The sequence below is a fragment of the Perissodus microlepis genome, chromosome 10 (genome assembly GCF_051167445.1).
Source record: "Perissodus microlepis isolate ML-2025 ecotype Zambia chromosome 10, ASM5116744v1, whole genome shotgun sequence".
Classification (NCBI taxonomy): domain Eukaryota; kingdom Metazoa; phylum Chordata; class Actinopteri; order Cichliformes; family Cichlidae; genus Perissodus; species Perissodus microlepis.
The window spans coordinates 11,715,754-11,738,735 of NC_140470.1; the positions used below are offsets into that span (position 1 = coordinate 11,715,754).

The following is a 22,982-nucleotide window of genomic DNA, read 5'->3' on the forward strand; positions in this document are numbered from 1 at the left end:
AGAGGGCAACGATTGCACACTTAGAGGTGAAGTTTTACACACTAACAGAGCTGCCAAATAAACATGTACAGGTGTGCGATAATTTAAACTTATCACCCGCGAGATAAAAACCAGGTAAACGGGACAATAATGGTCATCTAACTGCATTTAATGACCTCTACCGGGAAGCCTTAACATCGTTGTTTTTTTGTTTTCACATATTACTTTGATCTAATATGTATTATTGCAGAGGCACAGCCTCCACTCCCGAAATAGTGCAGCCTGTAAGTGCCACATAAACTAATTGAGGAACACGACATGAGTAAATAAATCCTTCCGATAATAGGGGCTATTACTATTTCTGTTCCAGGCGTGTTGGAGGTCGAACAGGATGTTGCGTAGACTTTTTTTTCCCGCGTTTTCCAGTCCTCGGGTTGGGTTAGTTCGTTTGCGGTTTGTCACGTGATCCCGGCGTAACGCTACATCGGTCTGTTTGCAATGACAGACTTCTTGTCTGTGTGTGAGAAGTTATAAATCGGTTGTTTGACAGAGGTTCTGACAACACAGAGTTTAAACAGAGACAGACGATCGCAAAAACACAGATGAACAAAGTCGTGTGCACAGGTTTTTGAGCACTAACCGCCGAGTACTCGTAACACCATTGCAGCGTCGCCAACGGCGCTTCACCGCGCAGTACTTTGATACAAAACGAGCATCCACAGAGCTACAGTTGCAGGAAGTCGCTGAGGTTTTGTTGTCACGGAACTCTTGAAGTGGGATTTACACTTAGTAAACAATATCAGTCGGCTTTAAATCATATTCGAGTTTTATCTGTTAATTATTGGCCGTTACGTAACCGGATACTAAGATGCCTCCTAAAAAACGCAATTCTGGGACGACACAGAGCAAAGAGATGAAACCCACTGCTGAAAATGCCTCTCCAGAGAAGAAGGAGAGTCCTGAGTTATCTCTTAAAAAGTAAGAGAAGTAATGATCGCCTCTCCGTCAAGCCACAGTAGCTTCAGTTTGTGGCTTTGGAAAATTACAAAAAACAAAAAAAGTTGACATTGTAGACAGATATTTTGGTCTTTCCCCCAGCTACGTTTATCTTGCTCGCTAGCTTGTGCGACTAAACGTCAGGCTGATCTGTTAGCTGTGTCCACCGGCCTAATAACAGCGAGTTTAAAAGCATGTTTAGCCCCACACAACTGGTCAAAGAGTGTAACTATTAAGTAATGAATGAAACTTGAAATGTAGCCTGGGTATAGCTCTCAAACACAGCCTGTGTTTTAGAGCTATACCCTACCTACTATACCCTGTACCCTGCCCAGACTCTGACTGGCAGTCAGAGTACTTCACAAGACAAGACCGTTGTCTTGAATGCAGTTGTTTTGATTTCCTGAAACCTTATTCGTGTTTTTCGTGGTTGCTAACCTCTGGTCTCCATCTTTTAGGCACGGAGACAAGGATGCTGAGTTTGTGACTCTGTGCAAGAGCCTTCATGTGACTGACCCTGTATGTGATCGAGCCTGGACGTTGTGGAAAACCGTTCAGGAATCCGTGGATGAAGCTGCTGTACGTATTAGCACCTACTGTAGTTCAGTAGTTCCACTCTACATTTATAATACTGCAATCCTGTCGCCTGTCCTGGAAAAAGCATGAGTGGAAATCGATCATTTAAATTCATTATCTTATACAGCAACAAATTAGAACAGTATTTGGCCTAAAGCAATACATATTGCAGGATGGAATGGTGGTGCAGTGGTTATCACTGTCACCTCACAGCAAAATAAATCCAGGCTGTATGTTCTCCTGTTTCTAGTTGGGTTCTCACTGGGGTCAGAACAGAGACAGTCAGTTTGGTGATTCTAAACTGACTGACTTTATGCGTTAGCCCTGTGGCCTGTCAAGGGTGTTTAAATATAATATAACCCTCGCACACTGTCAGTTCAGCATTATTTTTATTCATTAATAACAGTTTAGTCCATATGACCTTTCTCAAGTATAGAGAAACCAGGGTGTATCCAATCTCTCCTGCAAATCAGAGCTTCTACAACATTGTTGAAAGACATCCAAAAAGAAGACAAGAAAAGAAAAGTCCACAAACATGGCAAATCACAAGCTGTGGGAAGAAGACAACACAAAGTTAGTGATAGGCATGTAAATGCATGGGGAGCGAAAGAAAGTACAATTTGTACTGTTTGGGCCGTAAACCCTTTATGTAAGTTTTCTTTTTGTAGTACTGAGTCCAATTTTAAATCAAAGTTTACACACAGTATCCACTGTGCCTTATTGGTGAAATGGGATATTAGGAGGGCTAAGTATTTTTGCCTTTTAATCAGTAGCCAGGTACAGTCCAAAAATAATCATTTAAAAAGTACTGTAAGAAATAAAGTGGAATAGCTTTATAATCCCCTAAAAAACAGTTGCTCCTCCATTCCTAAAAAAGGCGAAAAGGTGTGACACGAGCATCATCTAACATTGTTCTTTGTCATTTGGTTTCAGGACAGTCAGAAGAAGCTTTGGGGTGCTTGTCTGTTTGTGACTGTGACAGACATGGATGCCACCTGTTTCACCTTGACCCAGGTTCTGAAAGCAGTCTGTCTGAAGTAAGCGCTTGCTATGTTTTCTTGACAAAACATAACCACACAGTCCAACTGTTGGCATGAGATATTGGTGAATGTGAAATTTTGTTGGGTAGCTGATGACTTCAGCCTTGCTTGAGTATTAGCTGCTGGGATTTTCATTCTTTGGAAATAGGAAACTTCTTTTTTCAGGGTAGCAGACAGAACTTTATTTGGGATTGCTCTTTGAAATAAAGTAGAAAAACTACAGGCTGTGTAAGAACATTAAACATGTATCCTCCTGCTACTTACTCCAGCTGTAGATAGATCTTTGTGTGTTCTCCCTTTGATGGATGGAAAAGCAGTCCAGGTATAGGCTCCAGGTCCATTGTTCATCTCTCAGTTGGATAGTTTGTGAAACAGATTGATGGACGAATGGATGGAAGTTACTTCGATGCTAATTCCATCTTTTCTTTTGTAGCGTCAAACAGTTTATAGATCTGGTGAGGAAGTTGGATGTGAACTTGGATACGATAAGCACCAAGGTGAACTCTGCACTGTCACGGCTGGACAAGAAGTATGATGTGATGCTGGCTCTTTACCAGAGGTTTGAGAAGTAAGTGATCATACAAATAGATTGCATTGGATTAATGTAAAAATATTTGTAGTTTAAGTGTAAATGAAAAAAAATAAAATGTAAATTTGTTCTGTTTCAGAACTTGCAAGAAAATTTTCAATCTGACGTCTGATGGGAAGTAAGTTACAAACTTCTAAATGTGGGAAATATGTTGGTGACATTGATTATGTTATGATATTTATTGTCTTGTGTGTTAGCGGTTTTGCACTTGTTATGAAAGGTTGATGCTGCTGCGTGATTAATTGTTTGGTGTATCATTTTCAAGGGAGAGGGAAACCGTGCGGACTTGCTGGACGATGTTTCTGTTGGCCAAAGGTCGGTTAAGCTTATGAATACATTAACAACAACAAGAACAAGTAGAATCAAGCTGTTAGAACACGTTATGGAATTGTTTTCATGCCTCTCTGTCATCTTCTTTTCACCCTTCCTTCCTCCTTCGTGTTCAGCTGCAGATATCAGTTGAATTGGAAAATCATGGTTTAAGTTTTGTTGTTTTAAGAAGGCATCGGAATTGTTGTGACGATGCGTCTCATGTGTTGCATCTGTGCTGCGTGCAGGAAGGGCCTTACAGATGGAGGATGACCTGGTCATATCATTTCAGCTGCTTCTTTGTACGCTGGAGTTAATCATCAAGCGCTGCTCTCCAGACCTTCTGCAGCCTCTTTACAGTAAGCTTCAGTAGCATTTAATTTACACGTTCTATGTTGTTAATGTTTTTATGACTTCAGATTGTACAATAAGTAAATGTAAAGTCAAATAATTACCATTTTTTTTGTCATGAAAGTTTGGTTTAAAGCTCCTTGAGGTTTTATTTATTTATTTATTCTCAGAATCAGCCATCAGCAAAATTCAGAGCCCTCCAACACGAACATCTCGTCGCAACCAGAGCAAAACTAAATCCCGAGTTGTGGAGCCAGAGGTTGATGTACAGCTTCTCGAAACCTTATGCAAAGAGAATGAATGCAGTGCAGAAGAGGTGTGAACACTTAAAAAAGAAATCTCATAGTCTTACCGGACAAACACAACTCAAAATGTATTTATGTGAATTTATTTGCAGGTGAAGAATGTATACCAAACCAGTTTCATGGCTTTCTTAGAGTCGATGGATCTTTCAAGAAGCCCAGATTTTCCTCAGGTAGGACGTCATTGTCAGAACACCTGCTCCACTGTTTGGTTTTATTCTCACTAACTGCATTTGGAGTTTCCATTCATTATCTCTTCCTGCCCGCTTCTGCCGCTGTAGAGCGTTTGAACGTCTGGCAGGTGTTGGTTGCGCTATTTGCTACCTATATGTGTTTGTTTTCACGTATATCGTGTTGGGTAAATGTGCACTCAAGCAGGAGGTCCTTTGTAGTGTGTCACTATAATGCAGAGACAGGATGCTACTGTTTGCTGACAGTGGTACACTCCTCTAAACGACTATAGTGAACACGGTGACGGGCAGATGGTGTGCATTTTTGCTTAAGTGTCTTAAATAAATAATGTACAATGTCACCATGATAGGCTGTCATCAAAAGGCCTGGGTTACTCGGGAAAAAACAAAGATTTCGATGAGTTTTTGGCGCTGGTTATTGCTTTGCCTGTTGTCTGGTCCAGGTGTAGAATAAGCAAAGCTTTGCCTTCTTCCAATCAGCTGTAGTCTGAATCTGAAACCTTTTAAGTATTAGTTTTGATTGAGAGCTGTGTCTGTTGGCTTCTGCCTCACCGCGCGTTACTTTTTGCTGTGACTTTCAACCCAGGTGAATGATGTCGACCAACAATATGAAGAACACTACCTCAAGAGCAGAGACATTGACGGACGAATGTTTTTCAATGGAGACGAGACTGTTCTTGCACCTAAAGTCGAGATGTAATCCCTTTTTTCTTCAGCGTACAGTGTGTAGATGTTGAGTTCTTAGAATAACTTAAAGAAGATGTTCAATAATCTTCTCCTGCATTCAGATCACAAGTGGAGAGAACACCAAAGAAGAACCTGTCAGATGAAGATGGATTACTCGTCCCTCCTCAGACACCCATCAGGTGGGCACTTAGCAGTTCCTCACTGACTGTATCTATCATTCTTTGTCTATAGGGAAAGGACAGAGGTCTCATGTTTGCTTCTGCAGTATTGTGTTGTTGTTTTTTTTTTAACACTGTTTAGCTACTCACCTCTCAATATGTACATTTGTGCATTTCTGTGATGATTGTTTATTTCCTTTTAAGTTGCCAGCAATTTAAATGACATCTGTAAGATGCAGATTATAACCTTACTTGATTAAAAAGGACCTTATCAGTCCTTGTCTGATTTTTTTCTTTTTCTTTTCTAATCTCCCATCAGAGCTGCCATGACCTCCATTCAGCTGCTGAGGGGTGATCTCACTTCCAGTGGGGACCAGCCATCTGCTAATTTGGTTACATATTTCAAAGTGGGTCTTTAGAAATTTGCCTCTAATTAAAAGATAAAACTGCAGATTTTCAAACATACCTTTCTCTCTCCCTCTCCCTTCATCAGCATTGCACAGTGGATCCGACGCAGGATGTGCAGAAGCGCTTGGAGACGCTTGGACAGGTGTTCAGTCAAAGATTCGGTCAGGCGGTCGGCCCGCGCTGCGTAGTGTACGGCAGGCAGGTATGGAGACGAAAAGGAGGAACAATGGCAACATGTTGGCCCTCATATTCTTGTTTTTATCTGAATTGAGTTGCTTTTCTCTTTCAGAGATTCACCCTCGGTGTCAGACTGTATTACAGAGTTATGGAGGAAATGCTGAAATCGGTACAGTGTTTTTTTTTTCTTTCTTTTTTTTAAACTGTTGGGTTAAGAGAATTTTACTGTTTTGTTTTGGATGTTTACCTTTAATTTCAAATCTATCTGATAAGATTTATAGACGTCAGTCACCAAATTATTATACAAGAGTTTTCTTTTTTCTTTCTTTCATCCTATTTCAACTTTTATCAATTAAAAGATAAATCCCACTCTAGGAAGAAAATACTTTTGGTAAATCTTAACGTTGAGGTCTTATTTTTTTTGGGTGTTTTTTTTTTTCCGTAGGAAGAGAAGCGCCTGTCTGTGCAAAATTTCAGGTATGGTTTTTTTTTTCTCCACTTTTATCAGAATAGTGGGAATTAGGACTCTAATCCATGTTGGTGCATTGGAATTGCATGCATGCTTTCTATTGTTTTGACACACACTTTCTTCCATTGGAGCTGAGTCATTTGATTTCCTTTCCAGTAAACTCCTGAATGACTCCACATTCCACACATCGCTTTTGGCTTGTGCTTTGGAGGTAGTCATGGCAACTTATGGAGGCATGTCCTATAACTTTCTTATAAATGAATAATAATATAGCTCTTTATGAAGTATTATGTATTTTTGGTCATCTGTTATCAGTAATTAAAGTTTTACACATCTTTTACGTGTGACCAATTCTAATGTTGTTCTTTGCTCCACATGATTAGAAAGCAGTTTCAAAAACGGAGGGTACAGCCATGGAGGAGCCGACTCAGCCGAAACAGATGTGTGTTTCCCCTGGATACTAAATGTGTTCAACCTGACCGCCTTTGATTTCTATAAAGTTATCGAGAGCTTTATCAAGGCCGACCCCACGCTAAGCAAAGAGATCGTCAAACATCTGGAGACCTGCGAGAACCTCATCATGGAGAGACTTGCATGGAGGACGGTCAGTTTGATCTTTCATTGCTATTAGACTAGGATGCCAATAATATCACAGCATTTCACAGAGATTGATGTATACATGACATAGAGACTCTTTGGATATCAACCATTTAGGATTTATTGGCCCAAAAGAAGCAGATTGTTGTCACTGTTTAAGAGTCACTTAAATAATAATAATAACAATAAGAATAATAAAAGGAGATTCTACATAAATCCTGCTTTCACTACTGATCTCATTCCATGTCAGCATTTCACAAACATACGAAGCTGCTTTGCCAAAAATAATAATTAATGATTTCACAGTGCTTCTTTACTCTGACTGCTCCACACGTGGGGCACACACACACGGAAACTGAAAACAACAACAGATTACACTTTTAACATACACAAAGGTGTTTACTACGGAGCCCCGCAGGGGACATGGGAGAAAAAAAAAATTAAGACGGACTTTTGCGAGATCTCGCAAAACAAACTCGGGATCTCGCAAAAGTTTTGCGAGCTCTCGCAAAACAAACTCGGGATCTCGCAAAAGTTTTGCGAGATCCCGCAAAAGTTTTGCGAGATCCCGAGTTTGTTTTGCGAGATCTCGCAAAAGTCCGTCTTAATTTTTTTTTCTCCCATGTCCCCTCCGGGGCTCCGTAGTAGTTTACGGTTTCACTATAATGGAAAAAAATAAAAATATAGGTAACAGGATACTTTTTGCAAATTGACAAAAGTACAGTAAAGCAATCTAATGCTTTTGTTAATAAGAGGTCTTACAGTACTTGTGTCACCGGCTACCACTGGCTCCACTACTGGGCATCTCCTGTGCACCGGGCTGCTGGAGAAATAGTAGATGAGTGGGTTGAGGCAGCAGTTGAAACTGGCTAAGGAAAGGACCACAGGATGCATAGCCTTGGTCACCTTGGCCAGGCCACAATGTGGCAACAGCTTCACATGTGTGAGCGTATATCCCAGCAGGTTGATGTGATAGGGGAGAAAGCACAGGAGAAACACACCCAGCACTGAGTAAATAACCCTTAGAGTGTGCAGATGGCCGTGGCGGTTGCTGCGGCAGCGGTGTCTCAGCTTGCTAAGGACACTCAGCACCCGGCAGTAGCTGTAGAGGAGTACAAGAGTGGGCAGCAGAAATGACCCCAGGGCTATGCCTAGGAATAGCAGGATAAGGGTGCGATGGTGTCGTGAGGACGGATCCAGCAGACAGGCCTTGTTCTGGTGAGAAGCCGCTAACCGCAGCGCAGGCAGACACACACTGAGCCCCAGAACCAGGCACCAGATCCCTCCGCTCACCACCCGTGCGGCACGCAACCTGCGCAGTGTCGATGCCAGGGGGTGCACTACAGCAAAGTAACGGTCCACAGCAATGCACACCAGGAAGAAGATGCCCCCATACAGGCTGATGTATTTGAGAGTGAATGTGATCTGGCAGTAAGCTGGCCCAAGAGTCCAGCTGGGGCTGTCCTCTGTCTTGGAGGACAAGGCTTGAGCCTTTTGGTGGTAGTAGTAGATTCTCAGAGGTAGAGAGATGACAAAAAACAAGTCAATCGTCGATAGACTGGCCATGTAAATGGCTGTGCTGTTCATGGTACAGGGAGACAGACACAGTCTGCGCAGAACCAGGCTGTTGGTGGCCACCCCCAGCAGGAAGATGACACTGTAGGATACTTTGTAGAAGGTGAAGCGGTAGCTTATATCGACAGTACAGTTAGACAAAAGTGAGACCGGCTTGGCTGTCAAATCAGTCATATTCCACTGCTCCATGTCTCAAAATGATTTGAGCACTTCCAGCAGGTCAAATTGTTATGGTCTTATATCTGGAGGAGGGTTAGATCGGTTGAAGAGGGCATGTGTGACGAAAGATCTGCTGGAGCAGTTAAACGTGTAGTAAGTTAAAACTTAATCAAACAAAACTTTTTTTTTTTAATTGAAATGCAAATTTGCTGAGATGACACGAATACACATCCGTATATATTCTGCTCTATGTTATATAGAAAACAAATTAATTTTGCCAATAAATTTTTACCTGCAGCTTCCTGCTTGTAAAGAAACAAAGCAAACATTTGGTGTCATTACATGCATAAAGCCAACCGAAGAAGCACTTAACTGATGTATTTCATTACATTGACAGATTAAATACACATTTACCAGAGCCCATAAAATCAATCTTTTTTTTTTTAATTGAGATTTTATAATTGAACTAAGTTTGCACTGCATAGGCAATCAGGTGAGCATTTTTCCAGTTGTAAAGGCAGAGTCTGATTACAGCTTTTTACAATTGTTTGTTGTGTGTGATCATGATTAAAGTTATCTTTTTTTTCTTGCCAGCTCATCTATAATGTAGGTCATTAAAGAACCGATTCAGTCACAAAATGAGCATCAATAGAAGAATAAAAAAATATATTTTTCTAATATCTAAAAACTAACTTTAATTCAAATTTGGAAATAACTTTTCAAAATTAAAATAGGTGACAAATTCACTTTCTCATAGCGTTATTATTAAGACAGATGTTTTTAATTCGATGACCTGTCGACCCCATCTTTAAATCTGTGTGGATATTACAAATTTTTCTGCAAAAGTTTGAGCAATTAATATGCTTAATTTAGAGAAAAAGATTATACTTTATTTTACAGTTGCCACAACCAAAGAGAATATTTAAAGGTAGAATTTAATCACTCACCAGTAGCAGGATGGGAGCATTGTCAGTGTGATTAAAGGTTTTTACCAGTCAGCTGGTGTTTAACTGTGGCTAGCTTGTCAGGATGCTGCAGTTGGGAATCTGCCGCTGACTGAAGCAGTTCACACCTAGACACCAACAGGTCAGGGTCTCTCTCTCTCTCTCTCTCGCCCTCTGTCGTGTTCGTCTGCTCACATACCCTCTAATTTATAGCTGACTGATTACTTTTAATGACCTTTTTTAGAGGGATACAAGAGTTCTAATCTCTAGTTTAGCCTACAGGTTGTCAGATGTCAACTTAAATTTTTTTTCATTGACCTGAAAATTGTCAGATTCTGGTAGGATTGCAGTGTAATGGATTGCATTTATATAGCACTTTTCTAGACACTCAAAGCTTTTTACAACACCTTGTTTACAGCACCTTGTTTTGAACATACGTGAGTGACTAGAGTTAATCATAAACTGTCGCTCACAAAGTAAAAGCAATAATTCACTGAAACAAGGGGCTGTAAGCAGTAGTGCCACTTGCGTGTCAGTCCATGAACACATAAAAATTAAAAATCCCTGTGAGTGCATACAAAGTTTTATTATTTGTAATATGTTCTTGTGCTGTAATGTGCAGAACTTTTCTTATGGTTTGTATAAAATTTGTTTATCTTTTTGGGAAGTTGATCAGCATACAATGATCTGACCAAATACTGCTCTACAAAAACTCCCTCTAGACTGTTTTATTACCCTTTCCCTCAAGAGGCAAGTTGTTTCTTGCCTGCTTTAGTTTTACAGCCCTTTCTCATCATTGCTGGTGAGGTGATGAGTCTAACCATGTCAGTACAGACCCTGAGGCTGTCGGCAGGTATGTGCAGTGTTCAGTCTTGCATCACACAGCTTGTCACAAGCATGGAAGAAATATACACATTGTTGCTATGAGACTTATGTTTTCACACAGTGTGAGCCTGGATCCGGTCTAAATTAGTTTTTCAGGATTTCCAACAAATTTTAGGAACTTGGAAAATCTATATTGTGTGTAGGTTGAGTTTTTTACGGTTCCAGTGTTGTTGTATATGCAGAAATGATGACATTTTGACCCACTTTTCTTTTTCTAAAGACCATCAGTTTTGTTGGAACACTTTTCATTTATTACCAACACATGTAATGAAACAATTTAAAACTTTATAAATGTATTGTGCACTGAGGGGCCAACCATACACATATGACTAACCAGTCTAGATGACTTATTTAGCTGGGAACAGTGAAAGCCACATGGGGAAAAAAATTCTTCCAAGATAGTGCCAAGTATTTCACAACCTACCGCTTGATCAAACAAGTATTGAATTCCACACACAACACTTCAAAATGTTGCAAAAATATTTAATTCACTTTCAGAATGGGAATCAAAGCTTTTATAGAACATGATTCTCTAAAAACTTCTTAAAAACCTCAATACACATAAAACAAATACTTGAAAACCGTACAGGGCAGTAGATGTAAAGAGTTGTAATACTGGTTCAGCACTGTCAAATTAGGGTTTTTCTTAAAGGTGAGTCTTCTCTGTGAAAGAAGTTCTTTCTTTGTGTTAGTACCTATTGTTGACTGAATCATTATGTTCCGGTCTAAAGTCTTTGCTGTGTCCGATAGGTGAGCCGGACTCCCTAGTAACCATTTTGTTTATGTTGTTTTTCTAAGGCACTCTGCTTTCACCCATGTCCTCTGATTTGAATCAAGTTTTGCCAGCCATACTCGCTTAAGTCAAATTTGTAGCTCACATTACCAGGCTGTCTTTAGACCGTGGACTCATTGTCAAATATTTTGGGTCTCAGACTTTTCAGCGTCAAACTCTTGGGCGTTGAACTTGGGCTGCTTTGCAAGCTGTCTATCTGTAGTCTTTCGAATATCCTGGCACCATTTTGCCATGCTGAAGACTTTCGTTTAATGGAGCTTTGAATGGCCTCTGAAGTGAAGTAGTAGACAACTGGATCAAAGCAGCAGTTGGTCACCGCTATGCACAGAGCGATGGGGTAGATGGTTCTTACAACATGTTCTGCAAAGCATCCCTTTAGGATTTTGGAGCGGACCAAGGTGTAGAAGATGAGATTCACATTGTAGGGAATGAAACAGAAGCAGAAGATGAGCAAATGCACAAAGACCATCCTCAGGATTTTTGCTTTGTTGAGGTTTCCTCCGCGGCTGATGGTTTTGGGGTTCCTCAGTATCCTTAGCACCATGACAGAGCAGAACACATTCAACATCAGTGGGATAAGGAAGCCCGCAGTCTCAATAAACATCACCACCCACGAAAGCTCAGCCTTCCATTGTTTTTTTGAGTAGTTTTCAAAGCAAAACTGTGGCGTTGAGTTTACCGAACCCGAGTTAGTATTGTTCCGTGAAGTGGTGTCCAAAAAGACCCCAGTGGTTATACCTCCAGAGAGAATGATCACCCAAACTGTAAGGCAGGCCAGCTTGGCATTTTTCCTCGTACGAATTGTTTGGGACCGAAATGGATACACAATTGCCAGAAAACGATCGACACTGATGCAGGTGAGGAAGAGGATGCTGCCGTACATGTTGGTGTAGAATAGGGCCACGGAGATCTTACAGAGCGCACTTCCAAAGAGCCAGTCACGTCTGATGAAGTACACAATCCGAAAAGGCAGGCTGAGGACAAAGAGAGAGTCCGAAACCATGAGGTTCATCATATACGTCGTGGTCTCGTTCCGTATCTTCAGCGCACAGCCAAAAATGTACACAGCCACCGCGTTGAAGGAAAGTCCGACTACAAACACCATGGAGAAAACCGAGGCGTAGAGATTATACTTGAAGTTGTCACTCTTGTTGCAGTCCGTGCTGTTATCCATCTTTAAACCAGAGTGTACACTTACAGTGGAAAGAGTGAAAAGGTTCTCCTTACTCACAGTTGGTGTTCGTTATGCCATGAAAAAAAGTAGGTATACGGCAGCTCCTTGATATACCATCCAAAGTCCTTTCCATCTGCTTGTCCTGCTGTGGCAGCTGTCCTGTATGTGCAGCGATGGTCATTTAAGTGGAGCTTTCATTGTTTTCAGTCGTCCTCACAAAAAAAATGTATTAAAAGAGAAGAGTCGTGCTTTTTTTCCCCTTTAGCTCTGTGAACACTTTAGTGGGTCTCGTTCTTCTCTGTGTTGTTGAAGTCCCAAAGGCACATGCTGATCGTCACTCTGCTCCTGCTGGATTGTAAATCAGAAACCTCACAGCAGCCTGGATGGCAGAGCCTCTGACACAGGGAACAGAGCAGGCTGTCGAACCACTGGGAGGAGCCACCGCTGGGGCCAAAGTCCTCCCATTCAAATGTCTTTCATTTGCTTTTGCAAATAAAAAGCATTTGAATAATCGAACAATAAATTGTGTTCTGTAATTTTCACATTTCAGTAAGATAAGTTTTAGTAAGTTTTTTGTTGTGTGTGTGTGAGATTGTCCTTGCTGCCTGCCATAGGGGTCTTTTCATCATCTTCCCGAAACATCAAAGCATTTATCAGGAGATTTTCTTATTTGTTTAATAGCACAGTGCATGTTTTTGTCTTTCAGTGCTCTTACTAGTGTCATTTGGAGTATTTTAAATAAAAAAAAAATAAGAGCATGACTCATCTGTAGTTGGATGTATAATGTAGTGTTGTAATATGTTACGACCTGATAATCAGCTGTGAGGATAGATAACCACTGATAGATGTCAGCGATTGCTCTTATCCAAATGTACTTTTGAAATGTTGGTGGTGTAAGCGGGGTGTGGCAGGCATGATGCATGAATGTACCATAAACCATACTTACAAGTCCATACTTGCAGTTACTGTGGGAGCTGCTGAGTTGTAAACCACTCCTCACTTCCCTGCATGAGCTCATATCAGTTTGCTTTTTTACTGGTGTGACGGTTGCGTGCTGAGATTCACATGCAACCTTCACTTTCATTGTCTTTTCATCTTGATTTAGAATTGTGCATGTTAACATAGATTTAGCTTCTTTTTTTTTTTTTTTTGGTATTTAGAGAAAATGTATTTTTAATTTGAAGTTATTATTTGTTTAACGAGCTTAACGAGTCAGTTAAATGCATTCAGAGTCAGACAGGATACTGTAGGGTGTGTGCTTGGGTCAACATAAAATGAGGAACAGATTTATAATACATGTATAGATTTGACTTATCAGTTGGCTGTTTTGCAAGGGACATTTCACATGTAAAATACCTCTAACATCATTTCTGCACGTCTTCTACTTAATATACCAGGAAAAAAACCAAAAAGGAACCAATTGCCTGATCAAGACATGATCTCCAACCTAACAGGATTATTATATTACATTATTATGTGATTGCCAAATGAAATAATTTCTTTTTGCACCTTTTTAAAATTCCTGCTTGAATGAAAGGAAAGTGAAAGTTGTGATTGACAGGATATAAATGGAAATGGTTAAATATAAAGTAAATGTTTGTGTCTCTGCAGGGCTCCCCACTATTTGAGCTTCTGAAACAGGAACATGAGAGCGGAGGAGCAGAGCAGGTGGAGACCCCAGCTAATTTCAGTCAACCGCTGCAGCACAACCACACCGCAGCCGACCTGTAAGTCATCCCGCGGCTTTCGATCAGTTTGTCTTTTGATTTTGAAAGAACACTAAACCTTTTTACAACAGTTGTGAAATGACTGTGACTAATCAAAACAGCACAGCCTTGATGAATACGTCATAGATGAGCAGATAAGCATCAATGATATTTTGTTAAATTCCACAGCCCCCCCTCTTTCTTTGATTTTTTTTTTTTTGAGCTTTGAGGAAGAGCTTTCTTTTGTTTTACCCGTCCATTTAAGGTTCGTGGTGAGGGGAATGTTTCATGTTTATTGACATATGAAACTGGTTCCTGTGCTCTTCTCGCACAGATATTTGTCCCCCATGCGCCCAGGCCTGCGTGTATTACCTCCTGAGTCCAGCTCTCAAGCTTCCTCTCAGCCTGCCTCACAGCCAACCAGCCAACCTCCACGACCCCTGAAGTCCAACTCTCTCAGCCTCTTCTATAAAAAATGTAAGTCACTGGTAGAGTTTGCAGTAGTCAAAAATAATTGAGAACGCTGGATAAATGGAGGTAGTCCTGCCTAGCAATAAAGTAATATTTTAAAGTAGTAATGTTGTGATGGATGGAGTAAATAATGGGAAAATAACAAGTTAATAGGAGAAAATACTAATGCAATTGTATAAAATAACAAAATATATTAATAATATATTAATAATAAAATATAGACTAATTTCATTAAACAATATTTTTATTCTTATATTATTATTGTTACATTTTTATTAAGATAAGAGGTTCCATTCACTATTCTATCACACTAGACGCTCTAATCCTCTGGTTTTGTTTCTCTGTAGTGTACCGTTTGGCCTATACAAGGCTGAAGATGCTCTGCTCCTACCTGCTGTCCTCCCACCCTGAGTTTGAGCCCATAATATGGACTCTGTTCCAGCACACTCTGCAGCATGAGTACGAGCTGATGAGAGACCGTCACCTCGATCAGGTAAGCTGGAAATATGTTGCTCTCACTATTTGTTTCTGTCCCTCGTCTCCTGTTATTGCCCTCCTCCACTTTTCTTATTTATTTTTCTCTGCTAAATACGTTGTATGTTCCTGTAGTTGATGATGTCTGCCATGTATGCCATATGTAAAGTGAAGAGCGTTGATCTGCGCTTCAAGACCATTGTCACAGCATACAAAAACATGGCCAACACCAGCCAAGAGGTAAAACAGCCTGTTACAGTTTCCATAAAAACTCACCGAGTCGGCTGAAGTTTTGCTGATGTAATCGAGTTTCATGTAGAACTGTAACAAAACACTTTGAATGTTGCAGACCTTCAAGCACGTGTTGATCACTGAAGGCCACTACGACTCCATCATTGTCTTCTACAACCAAGTGTTTATGCAGAAGCTGAAAACAAACATCCTGCAGTATGCTTCTACCAGGGTGAGCTACATCTGCAGTAGTCATTGGCGACAGTGGGGTTTTAATGCACATATATTAAAAAAAAGTATTTCTACGAGTTTTTCTCATTGTTTCTGCTGCTGTTTTCTTTTCTAGCCTCCGACACTCTCGCCAATCCCACAAATACCCTGCAGCCCCTACAAGTTCCCTAATTCGCCTCTGCGTGTGCCCGGTAGCAACAATGTCTACATCTCTCCTCTGAAAAGCGCACGCATGTCTCCCGGTATCATGACCCCTCGATCCAAGTAAGTCCTGCATAATATTCATTGTCAAATAATTTTTGACAACGCTACTCCTGAACTAGAATGATATTATAGAATGATTTGAAATGAAGGCCTGTTTGTTTTGTACAATGCTCATTGGGGTTTTTTTTTTTGCCCTTGCAGAATGCTGGTATCGATCGGCGAATCATTTGGGGTATGTTCATCTTTAGTTTGCTCTGTAGACCCAGAGAGTTGATTCTGTTCATCTGGTTGCTTGGTCTGGATGTACAAAATCAACTTTCTGGTATTTTCTTACTTGGATTATCAAGCATGCATCAAAACATTTTGCTCTGTAGTGTAACAAAGGGCTGGTTTGATCTCTCAGCAGCTGCAGTGCCAGTTATTTGTTTCCTCACTCACTCTTACTTCTGTTTTGTCTTCATCTGCAGCCATCAAATCGCTTCCAGAAGATCAACCAGATGGTCAACAGCAGTGATCGATCCCTTAAGAGGACTCTGGATCATGGCTCCACGCCAAAGCCTCTGAAGAGGTTACGATTTGATGTGGACGGGCAAGATGAAGCTGACGGCAGGTTGGTCACAAATGGTGCTTGTGTGCCAGATTATATTATATCATGTGGGGCAGCACAGCATTTTTGCACCATTATCCCGTCTCATATGAGACATGATTTACTATTTTAATTGGCTGCAGTTTTCATAAGTCAAAACATCACTCTCACCAAAATCACAAGAGTGAAAAATAGCCAACCAATGGCTTCGTCTGTCTTAAAAGCCAAAGATGATTAGCTGACAGAACAGCAGCTGAAATAACAGTTTACAATTACTGTGAAAGAAAGGGACTGCACACGCGTACACAAATCAGAATAAACATTTTTTAGCAGCAGCCTATAATTGGTCTTTGATAGATGTCAAATCTTTAAACAGTAAACTCTGTGTGTAGATTTTAGTTTTTCAGACTACCTCTCTGTGGGCTCATTATACCAACAGCACTACATCACAAAAGTGACATCATATATCTGCTGGTTTTCACCTCTCACTTTTTGTAACCTTGAACAGGTGCCACAGCTGATGGCGCTTGTTTAAGATGATTGTGTAATTCATTTTTAATTAATTATTTACTCTAGTCCGGTGCTGATGTGGAGGTTTTGTCTCAGTGGCGACATCTATTATTACGTACAGCACTGCAGCGAGTACTCGTAAATGGTACAAAGCTGTGTTGACGTCACTGTTTGACCAGTGCAGCAAGTATAATGGGCCCATTATTGTCAAACATTGTCCAACATCGTCCCACAAGAACAGTCTTTGACCTATATTAGGGGCCTACATTGCCTTCACCAGTGCAAAACCCTGTTTTGACTTACAGAACGAGTGTCAGGTTTCGCTCCAGAGGCACGGTGTCAGTTTTACAACTGAAAGGTGTAGGCTCAGTATTTTTTGTTGCATTTGTTGGAGTTTCCCCGTCAGACTTCTAAATTTTGGGAGCATGATATAGCATAAGTTTGACCACAGTGGTGAAGTGGTTAACACTGTTGCCTCATAGTAAAAATGTCCCGTGTTCAAATTCCCTTTGCTGGATGCGGCCTGTCTGTGTTTGTTTGCTTGCTTGTTCTTCCTCCCTTGAGTGAGTTCTTGCAGTACTCCAGCTTTTTCATGGGAGAAGGAATAATTGCTCATCATGTTGTGTTACTGGCACAAACCTGCTGTGCAAGTGGTTTTTGCGTGGCCTGCGAGACTTGTTCACGTCACGCACGCATTAAAACACAGACATATAGTTACATTTATTGTTCAATTCAATTCAATTTTATTTATATAGCGCCAAATCACAACAAAAGTCGCCTCAAGGCGCTTCATAGATACAGAGAAAAACCCAACAATCATATGACCCCCTATGAGCAAGCACTTTGGCGACAGTGGGAAGGAAAAACTCCCTTTTAACAGGAAGAAACCTCCGGCAGAACCAGGCTCAGGGAGGGGCGGCCATCTGCTGCGACCGGTTGGGGTGAGAGAAGGAAGACAGGATAAAAGACATGCTGTGGAAGAGAGACAGAGGTTAATAACAGATATGATTCAATGCAGAGAGGTCTATTAATACATAGTGAGTGAGAAAGGTGACTGGAAAGGAAAAACTCAATGCATCTTGGGAATCCCCCTGCAGCCTACGTCTATTGCAGCATAACTAAGGGAGGATTCAGGGTCACCTGGTCCAGCCCTAACTATATGCTTTAGCAAAAAGGAAAGTTTTAAGCCTAATCTTAAAAGTAGAGATAGTTTCTGTCTCCCGAATCCAAACTGGAAGCTGGTTCCACAGAAGAGGGGCCTGAAAACTGAAGGCTCTGCCTCCCATTCTACTTTTAAATACTCTAGGAACAACAAGTAGGCCTGCAGAGCGAGAGCGAAGTGCTCTAATAGGGTGATATGGTACTACAAGGTCATTAAGATAAGATGGGGCCTGATTATTTAAGACCTTGTATGTGAGGAGCAGGATTTTGAATTCAATTCTGGACTTAACAGGAAGCCAATGAAGGGAAGCCAAAACAGGAGAAATATGCTCTCTCCTTCTAGTCCCTGTCAGTACTCTTGCTGCAGCATTTTGGATTAGCTGAAGGCTTTTCAGTGAGTTTTTTGGACATCCTGATAATAATGAATTACAGTAGTCCAGCCTGGAAGTAATAAATGCATGAACTAGTTTTTCAGCGTCACTCTGAGACAGGATATTTCTAATTTTAGAGATGTTGCGCAAATGGAAGAAAGCAGTCTTACATATTTGTTTAATATGTGCTTTGAAGGACATGTCCTGGTCAAAAATGACTCCAAGGTTCCTCACAGCGTTACTAGAGGCCAAGGTAATGCCATCCAGAGTAAGAATCTGGTTAGATACCATATTTCTAAGATTTTCAGGGCCGAGTACAATAACCTCAGTTTTATCTGAATTAAGAAGCAGAAAGTTAGCGGCCATCCAGGTCTTTATGTCTTTAAGACATTCCTGCAGTTTAACTAATTGGTGTGTGTTATCTGGCTTCATGGACAGATAGAGCTGGGTGTCATCTGCATAGCAGTGAAAATGTATGCTATGTCTTCTAATGATGCTGCCTAAGGGAAGCATGTATAGTGTAAACAGAATTGGTCCTAGCACTGAACCCTGTGGAACTCCATAATTAACCTCAGTGTGTGAAGAGGACTCTCCATTTACATGCACAAATTGGAGTCTATTAGATAGATATGATACAAACCACTGCAGTGCAGTACCTGTAATACCTACAGCATGTTCTAATCGCTCTAATAGGATATTATGGTCAACAGTATCGAACGCTGCGCTGTGTTCTTCCTTTATATCCCTGCAAATAGTCAGATGGCAAAAACTAAAACTAAAAGACTAATACATATATTTCTTAGTCTTTTTCTTTATAAGCTGCATTAGGGCTGTGCGATATGACCAAAATCTCATATCCTGATATAAAACATCTATCGTCCGATAACGATATAAATCACAAAACTTTAACATTTTCTGTAAATTCTGTGAATCTCGGGTAGCTGAAGTGTTTCCAGCTGGGCGTCGTGTATCTGGAGTTGAGTGTTTTACCGATGCATGAAACATTTTTAGACATAGGTTTTAACGGCCGCCGTTTTCTTTGCGGCGTGCTGCGGGGAAAAGCCTGTTCTAACGTTTGAGTCTAAGGTTTATTTTTTAGCACCTGACGGCTCTTTTTTGCTTCTCATCGGTAAATACTCTGCATACTATTTCACGTGATTCAGTTTATTTTGAAAAGTCTCAACAGGATCTTGAGCTTTATTGTGAAAGGTTTATGTGGAAAATAAACAAGAGGACACGTGATGGTTTTACCATCGTTGTTGCTAACGACAATGCATAAAACAGGCGCTTGTCCGTCCATAGTGTGGTTATATTAAATATAAGAGAAAGAGAGAACTTTAAGAAATTAATATAGCCACTACAGTGACCATCAGAACGATGAAAAAATATTGCCGTAAACAGTTAATTTTGCGACACCACGAAACAAACGATAGCGTAAAATGAAACGATAGACGTTTTTATATCGTCATCCGATATATATCGTTATATCGAACAGCCCTAAGCTGCATATTTATTATTTAAGTAATCAATTACAAGCGCTATTAGCATCACTTGATGAACACTTATTTACAGATATGCACATTCCAGTGTCCCCAAAGTGCCACTGCACTACTTAAAAACAACAGCATACATTCGCTATTCATTTTGAGATCAGCTTCTACAATTAATATGTAAAATTTCTGTTTTCACTGTATGATTCTGCAGTATGAAGAATGATTTCATTAAAGCTTTCTTTATTTTATCTAAATTACAGCAAATCTGGAGGAGATTCTACACTGATTCAGAAGCTTGCAGAGATGAGTAAGTATTTGTATCAATAAAAGGCTTCAGGGGCTAAACCCCCCCACCCCCCATCAAGCTAAAAGTCTCTGTCAAAAACTACAGTTCCTCCAATCCCTACTTGAGGCTTTCTTCGAAAACGAGTAAATCCTTATAGACTCAATGTTAAAATGTCCTATGTACATATATAAGTAGATCGGACCATATACGTGGACTGTTGATTCTTGAAAATCCAAATCCAGAAACCCTTTGTGCGACATCATGCTGGCTCCATCCATGTCATAGTCTGTAATTTAGCTATTTAGACTGATTTTCATCGCTTTTGTTTTCATGTAGGCTCCACTCGCAGTCGCATGCAGGAGCAAAAGATGAAGGAGGATGCTGAGTCGAGGATGGAAGAACTCTGAAATCTATTCAGCTGACCTGCACTGTTTGTCACAATGTGAACGTTATTTTCTGTTCACACCTGAAGTGAAACACACCTGTTTTTTGTACATTTAAAAGTGCTATTTTATTTTTTATTTAACTTTGAGGAGACTTTTGTGAATATAGAGGATGTTCACCTTTTTTGTTGATGCTTTATCTTAGTGTTTTTAATGAATTAGGGCTGTGTCAGTGATTTTCATTAGAATTCAACTTGTTGGAGATTAAGTATGTTTGGTTTTAAGTATTTCAGTCCTATTAGTTCCTCTTCACTCATGTTTTAAGTAGTCTGGATAGCTTCTGACACACACTGCTGGTTTTCTCCGCCTCCAGAACTTTTCACGTCTCAAGCATAATGTCACATTCAAGTGTTAAATCATGGTTACTCTGTAAAGAGGAGTAAATATCAGCCTCAGAGAGACATCCGAATGTCTTTTAATGTAGTGTTTTTACTGTTAAAGTAATAATTTCAGTTGGCAGCGCACATAATGTCTTCTTAAGTTGGTGACATAAAACGAGTAGGAAAATTGAATTTGTTTTAAAAACATGTCGAGTTGCATAAAAATGTCTGACATCCTGACAAGATTTCTGCACCACTACTTCTTTATCTGAGCCACAATTATCATACGAACACAGTCAAACTAAACAAAAACAGTCATTTTCATGTTTTCATTGAACACACCGGCTGGAAACACCAACAACCTTTACCAGATGTTTCTTGCTGCTTATGAGACAACTGTGAGAAAACTTGAACAACTCTCCCCAGCAAACCAGTTTTCATTTATCGGTGATTCTGTGATGTTGTCATTGCTTTGTATTATTTTGTTGCATGAGTCAGACATTCCTAGTTAAGGTCAGCTGCTGTCTTGACTTCTTTAGTAAAATTTCTGGTATAAGTTTGAATTGTTACCTAAATTCTTCCAACACAGCCTCACTGCAAAAAGGCAGCTACAAGCCACGATGATCCCTCCTCCATGCTTCACAGTCTATATTTTTTAAACAAAATATCTTCCTTGCATTTCTTTCCTCCAGATGTAGTTGTGTGCATTTTGCCAAAAGATTTAGAACATTGAACATTTAGAACACTAATTTAGAACATTGTCCCAAAGTGTCTCTTTCTTGAGAAGAGCAGACATTGTGTGGCTTGACTTATAGAAAGGGAAACCTTTACAACCCACACTTTCAATCACCTCAATAGTAACACCTCAGAGTAGTTTTTGCACAAGTCGGTGGTGTCTATTCTGTGTGGTCAGTGAAAGCATGAGAAGTACAGTTGTTTTTGTATGTTTAGTGAAATATCTTTTGTCTATAATTTTGACATGGCTGAAGATCATACTATGCTTTATGAGTAATCTAAAGATAAAAATCCCACTAATTCAGGTGCAAGTTTTTTATTTTCACTGTAGTTTCAGATGATTTCCCTTCGGTGTAATGTGTAGTTTTATGCTAACTTTTGCTTTCTTTTTGGGATGGTTAATAAATGCAAATAAAGGGGTTATTTGTTATGAGTTAAAGAACTATGTTTTCTATATAATTTACACTCATTAGATTGGCTGTTGTCATTTTTGCAAATGGGGATAAGGAGAATTCTCAGAAAAGGAGGGAAAATGAAGACACTAACTAATTTTAAAGTGAAATGTGTTTTTAATGTACTGAAGTGTAGTACATACAGGTCACCACAGAGATCAGCCATGTGTTTTCATTCAGCATAGAGTAGCCAAAGGCGGTTTGCAGTGACCACCTGATAGAGTAAAGAGCATCATTGTGTGTTCTCATAATAGACTCCCACGTCCCTGTGAAGGTATGCGAGAGGACATGTTATTGGGCAGTTTAGTTTTGGTTTGCTTTGCTTTGGATGTGGGGAAAATAAGATTTTAGTACCATTTTGGAAATGTGTAGACGTTTTTAATAAACCACAGAATATTTGTTACTTCTTGTTCAGCTTCATCTTGATCTTAGATCTCCTCAGTGCTAACATGAAAGCTCAAATAGATGATAGTTTAGGGCATTTAGACCAAACCAGAACAGTCCCTTTTCTTCACCAAATTCTGCTGTAATTATGAACCAATAAATACTAAATCTTTGACCAAAACAAATCGACCTTGTGTTTGTTCCTGTTCAACCAGAAGCACAGCAGTCTCAGTTTTGAGCTCATCTTAAAGTCTACAGAGGTTTTACTCCCTCTGCTGTTCAGAATTATGTTTACAAGAAGCTGAAGTCAGTCGGTTTCACTGTTAATCAGTTAATCAGTGTGCCAGACTAGTCAAACTCTAACTTTCTAGCACTGTACAGAAGTTTAACTACACATTTAATCCTTGAGATATCCTAATATAAGAAAAAGAAGTTCATTCTCAACAGTATGTCTCAGTCTTTTCTACGTGATAAAGAAATCCTCTTGTAGCCAATGATATAAAAGTGTTTTCTATGTGCTGCTAACAGGATTATTAATTCAATCATTTTACATCATGGATAACTA

At 40.0% G+C, this 22,982-nt stretch overlaps 3 protein-coding genes across 3 annotated transcripts; 1 reads left to right on the forward strand and 2 right to left on the reverse strand.

Moving 5' to 3' along the window:
- The first annotated feature begins 446 nt into the window (after positions 1-446).
- rb1 (retinoblastoma 1) lies at positions 447-22,011 on the forward strand. The gene is made up of 27 exons (XM_084942006.1): positions 447-957; positions 1,434-1,554; positions 2,485-2,588; positions 3,025-3,159; positions 3,260-3,298; positions 3,446-3,495; positions 3,738-3,848; positions 4,011-4,156; positions 4,238-4,315; positions 4,920-5,029; positions 5,122-5,199; positions 5,498-5,585; positions 5,672-5,788; positions 5,876-5,932; positions 6,209-6,240; positions 6,389-6,465; positions 6,616-6,836; positions 13,971-14,086; positions 14,400-14,542; positions 14,884-15,029; positions 15,146-15,250; positions 15,360-15,473; positions 15,588-15,736; positions 15,878-15,908; positions 16,144-16,286; positions 20,058-20,104; positions 20,420-22,011. The coding sequence occupies exons 1-27, from the start codon at positions 848-850 to the stop codon at positions 20,488-20,490; spliced, it is 2,739 nt and encodes a 912-aa protein (XP_084798132.1). The 5' UTR covers positions 447-847; the 3' UTR covers positions 20,491-22,011.
- LOC146378877 (lysophosphatidic acid receptor 6) lies at positions 7,479-8,594 on the reverse strand. The gene is made up of 2 exons (XM_084941614.1): positions 7,597-8,594; positions 7,479-7,489 (listed from the first exon to the last, which is right to left on the reverse strand). Exons 1-2 carry the CDS (start codon positions 8,591-8,593, stop codon positions 7,479-7,481), a joined length of 1,008 nt encoding a protein of 335 aa, XP_084797740.1. The 5' UTR covers position 8,594.
- lpar6b (lysophosphatidic acid receptor 6b) lies at positions 10,862-12,762 on the reverse strand. Its single transcript, XM_084942005.1, has one exon. The coding sequence runs from the start codon at positions 12,357-12,359 to the stop codon at positions 11,286-11,288; it is 1,074 nt and encodes a 357-aa protein (XP_084798131.1). The 5' UTR covers positions 12,360-12,762; the 3' UTR covers positions 10,862-11,285.
- Positions 22,012-22,982: the final 971 nt, after the last annotated feature.

Coding starts and splice junctions, on each gene's coding strand:
- rb1 (XM_084942006.1), top strand. CDS start 848: ATGCCTCCTAAAAAACGCAATTCTGGGACGACACAGAGCAAAGAGATG. Junction 4,157..4,237: donor ATGAATGCAGTGCAGAAGAG/GTGTGAACACTT, acceptor ATTTATTTGCAG/GTGAAGAATGTATACCAAAC. Junction 6,837..13,970: donor AGAGACTTGCATGGAGGACG/GTCAGTTTGATC, acceptor GTGTCTCTGCAG/GGCTCCCCACTATTTGAGCT.
- LOC146378877 (XM_084941614.1), bottom strand. CDS start 8,593: ATGGAGCAGTGGAATATGACTGATTTGACAGCCAAGCCGGTCTCACTT.
- lpar6b (XM_084942005.1), bottom strand. CDS start 12,359: ATGGATAACAGCACGGACTGCAACAAGAGTGACAACTTCAAGTATAAT.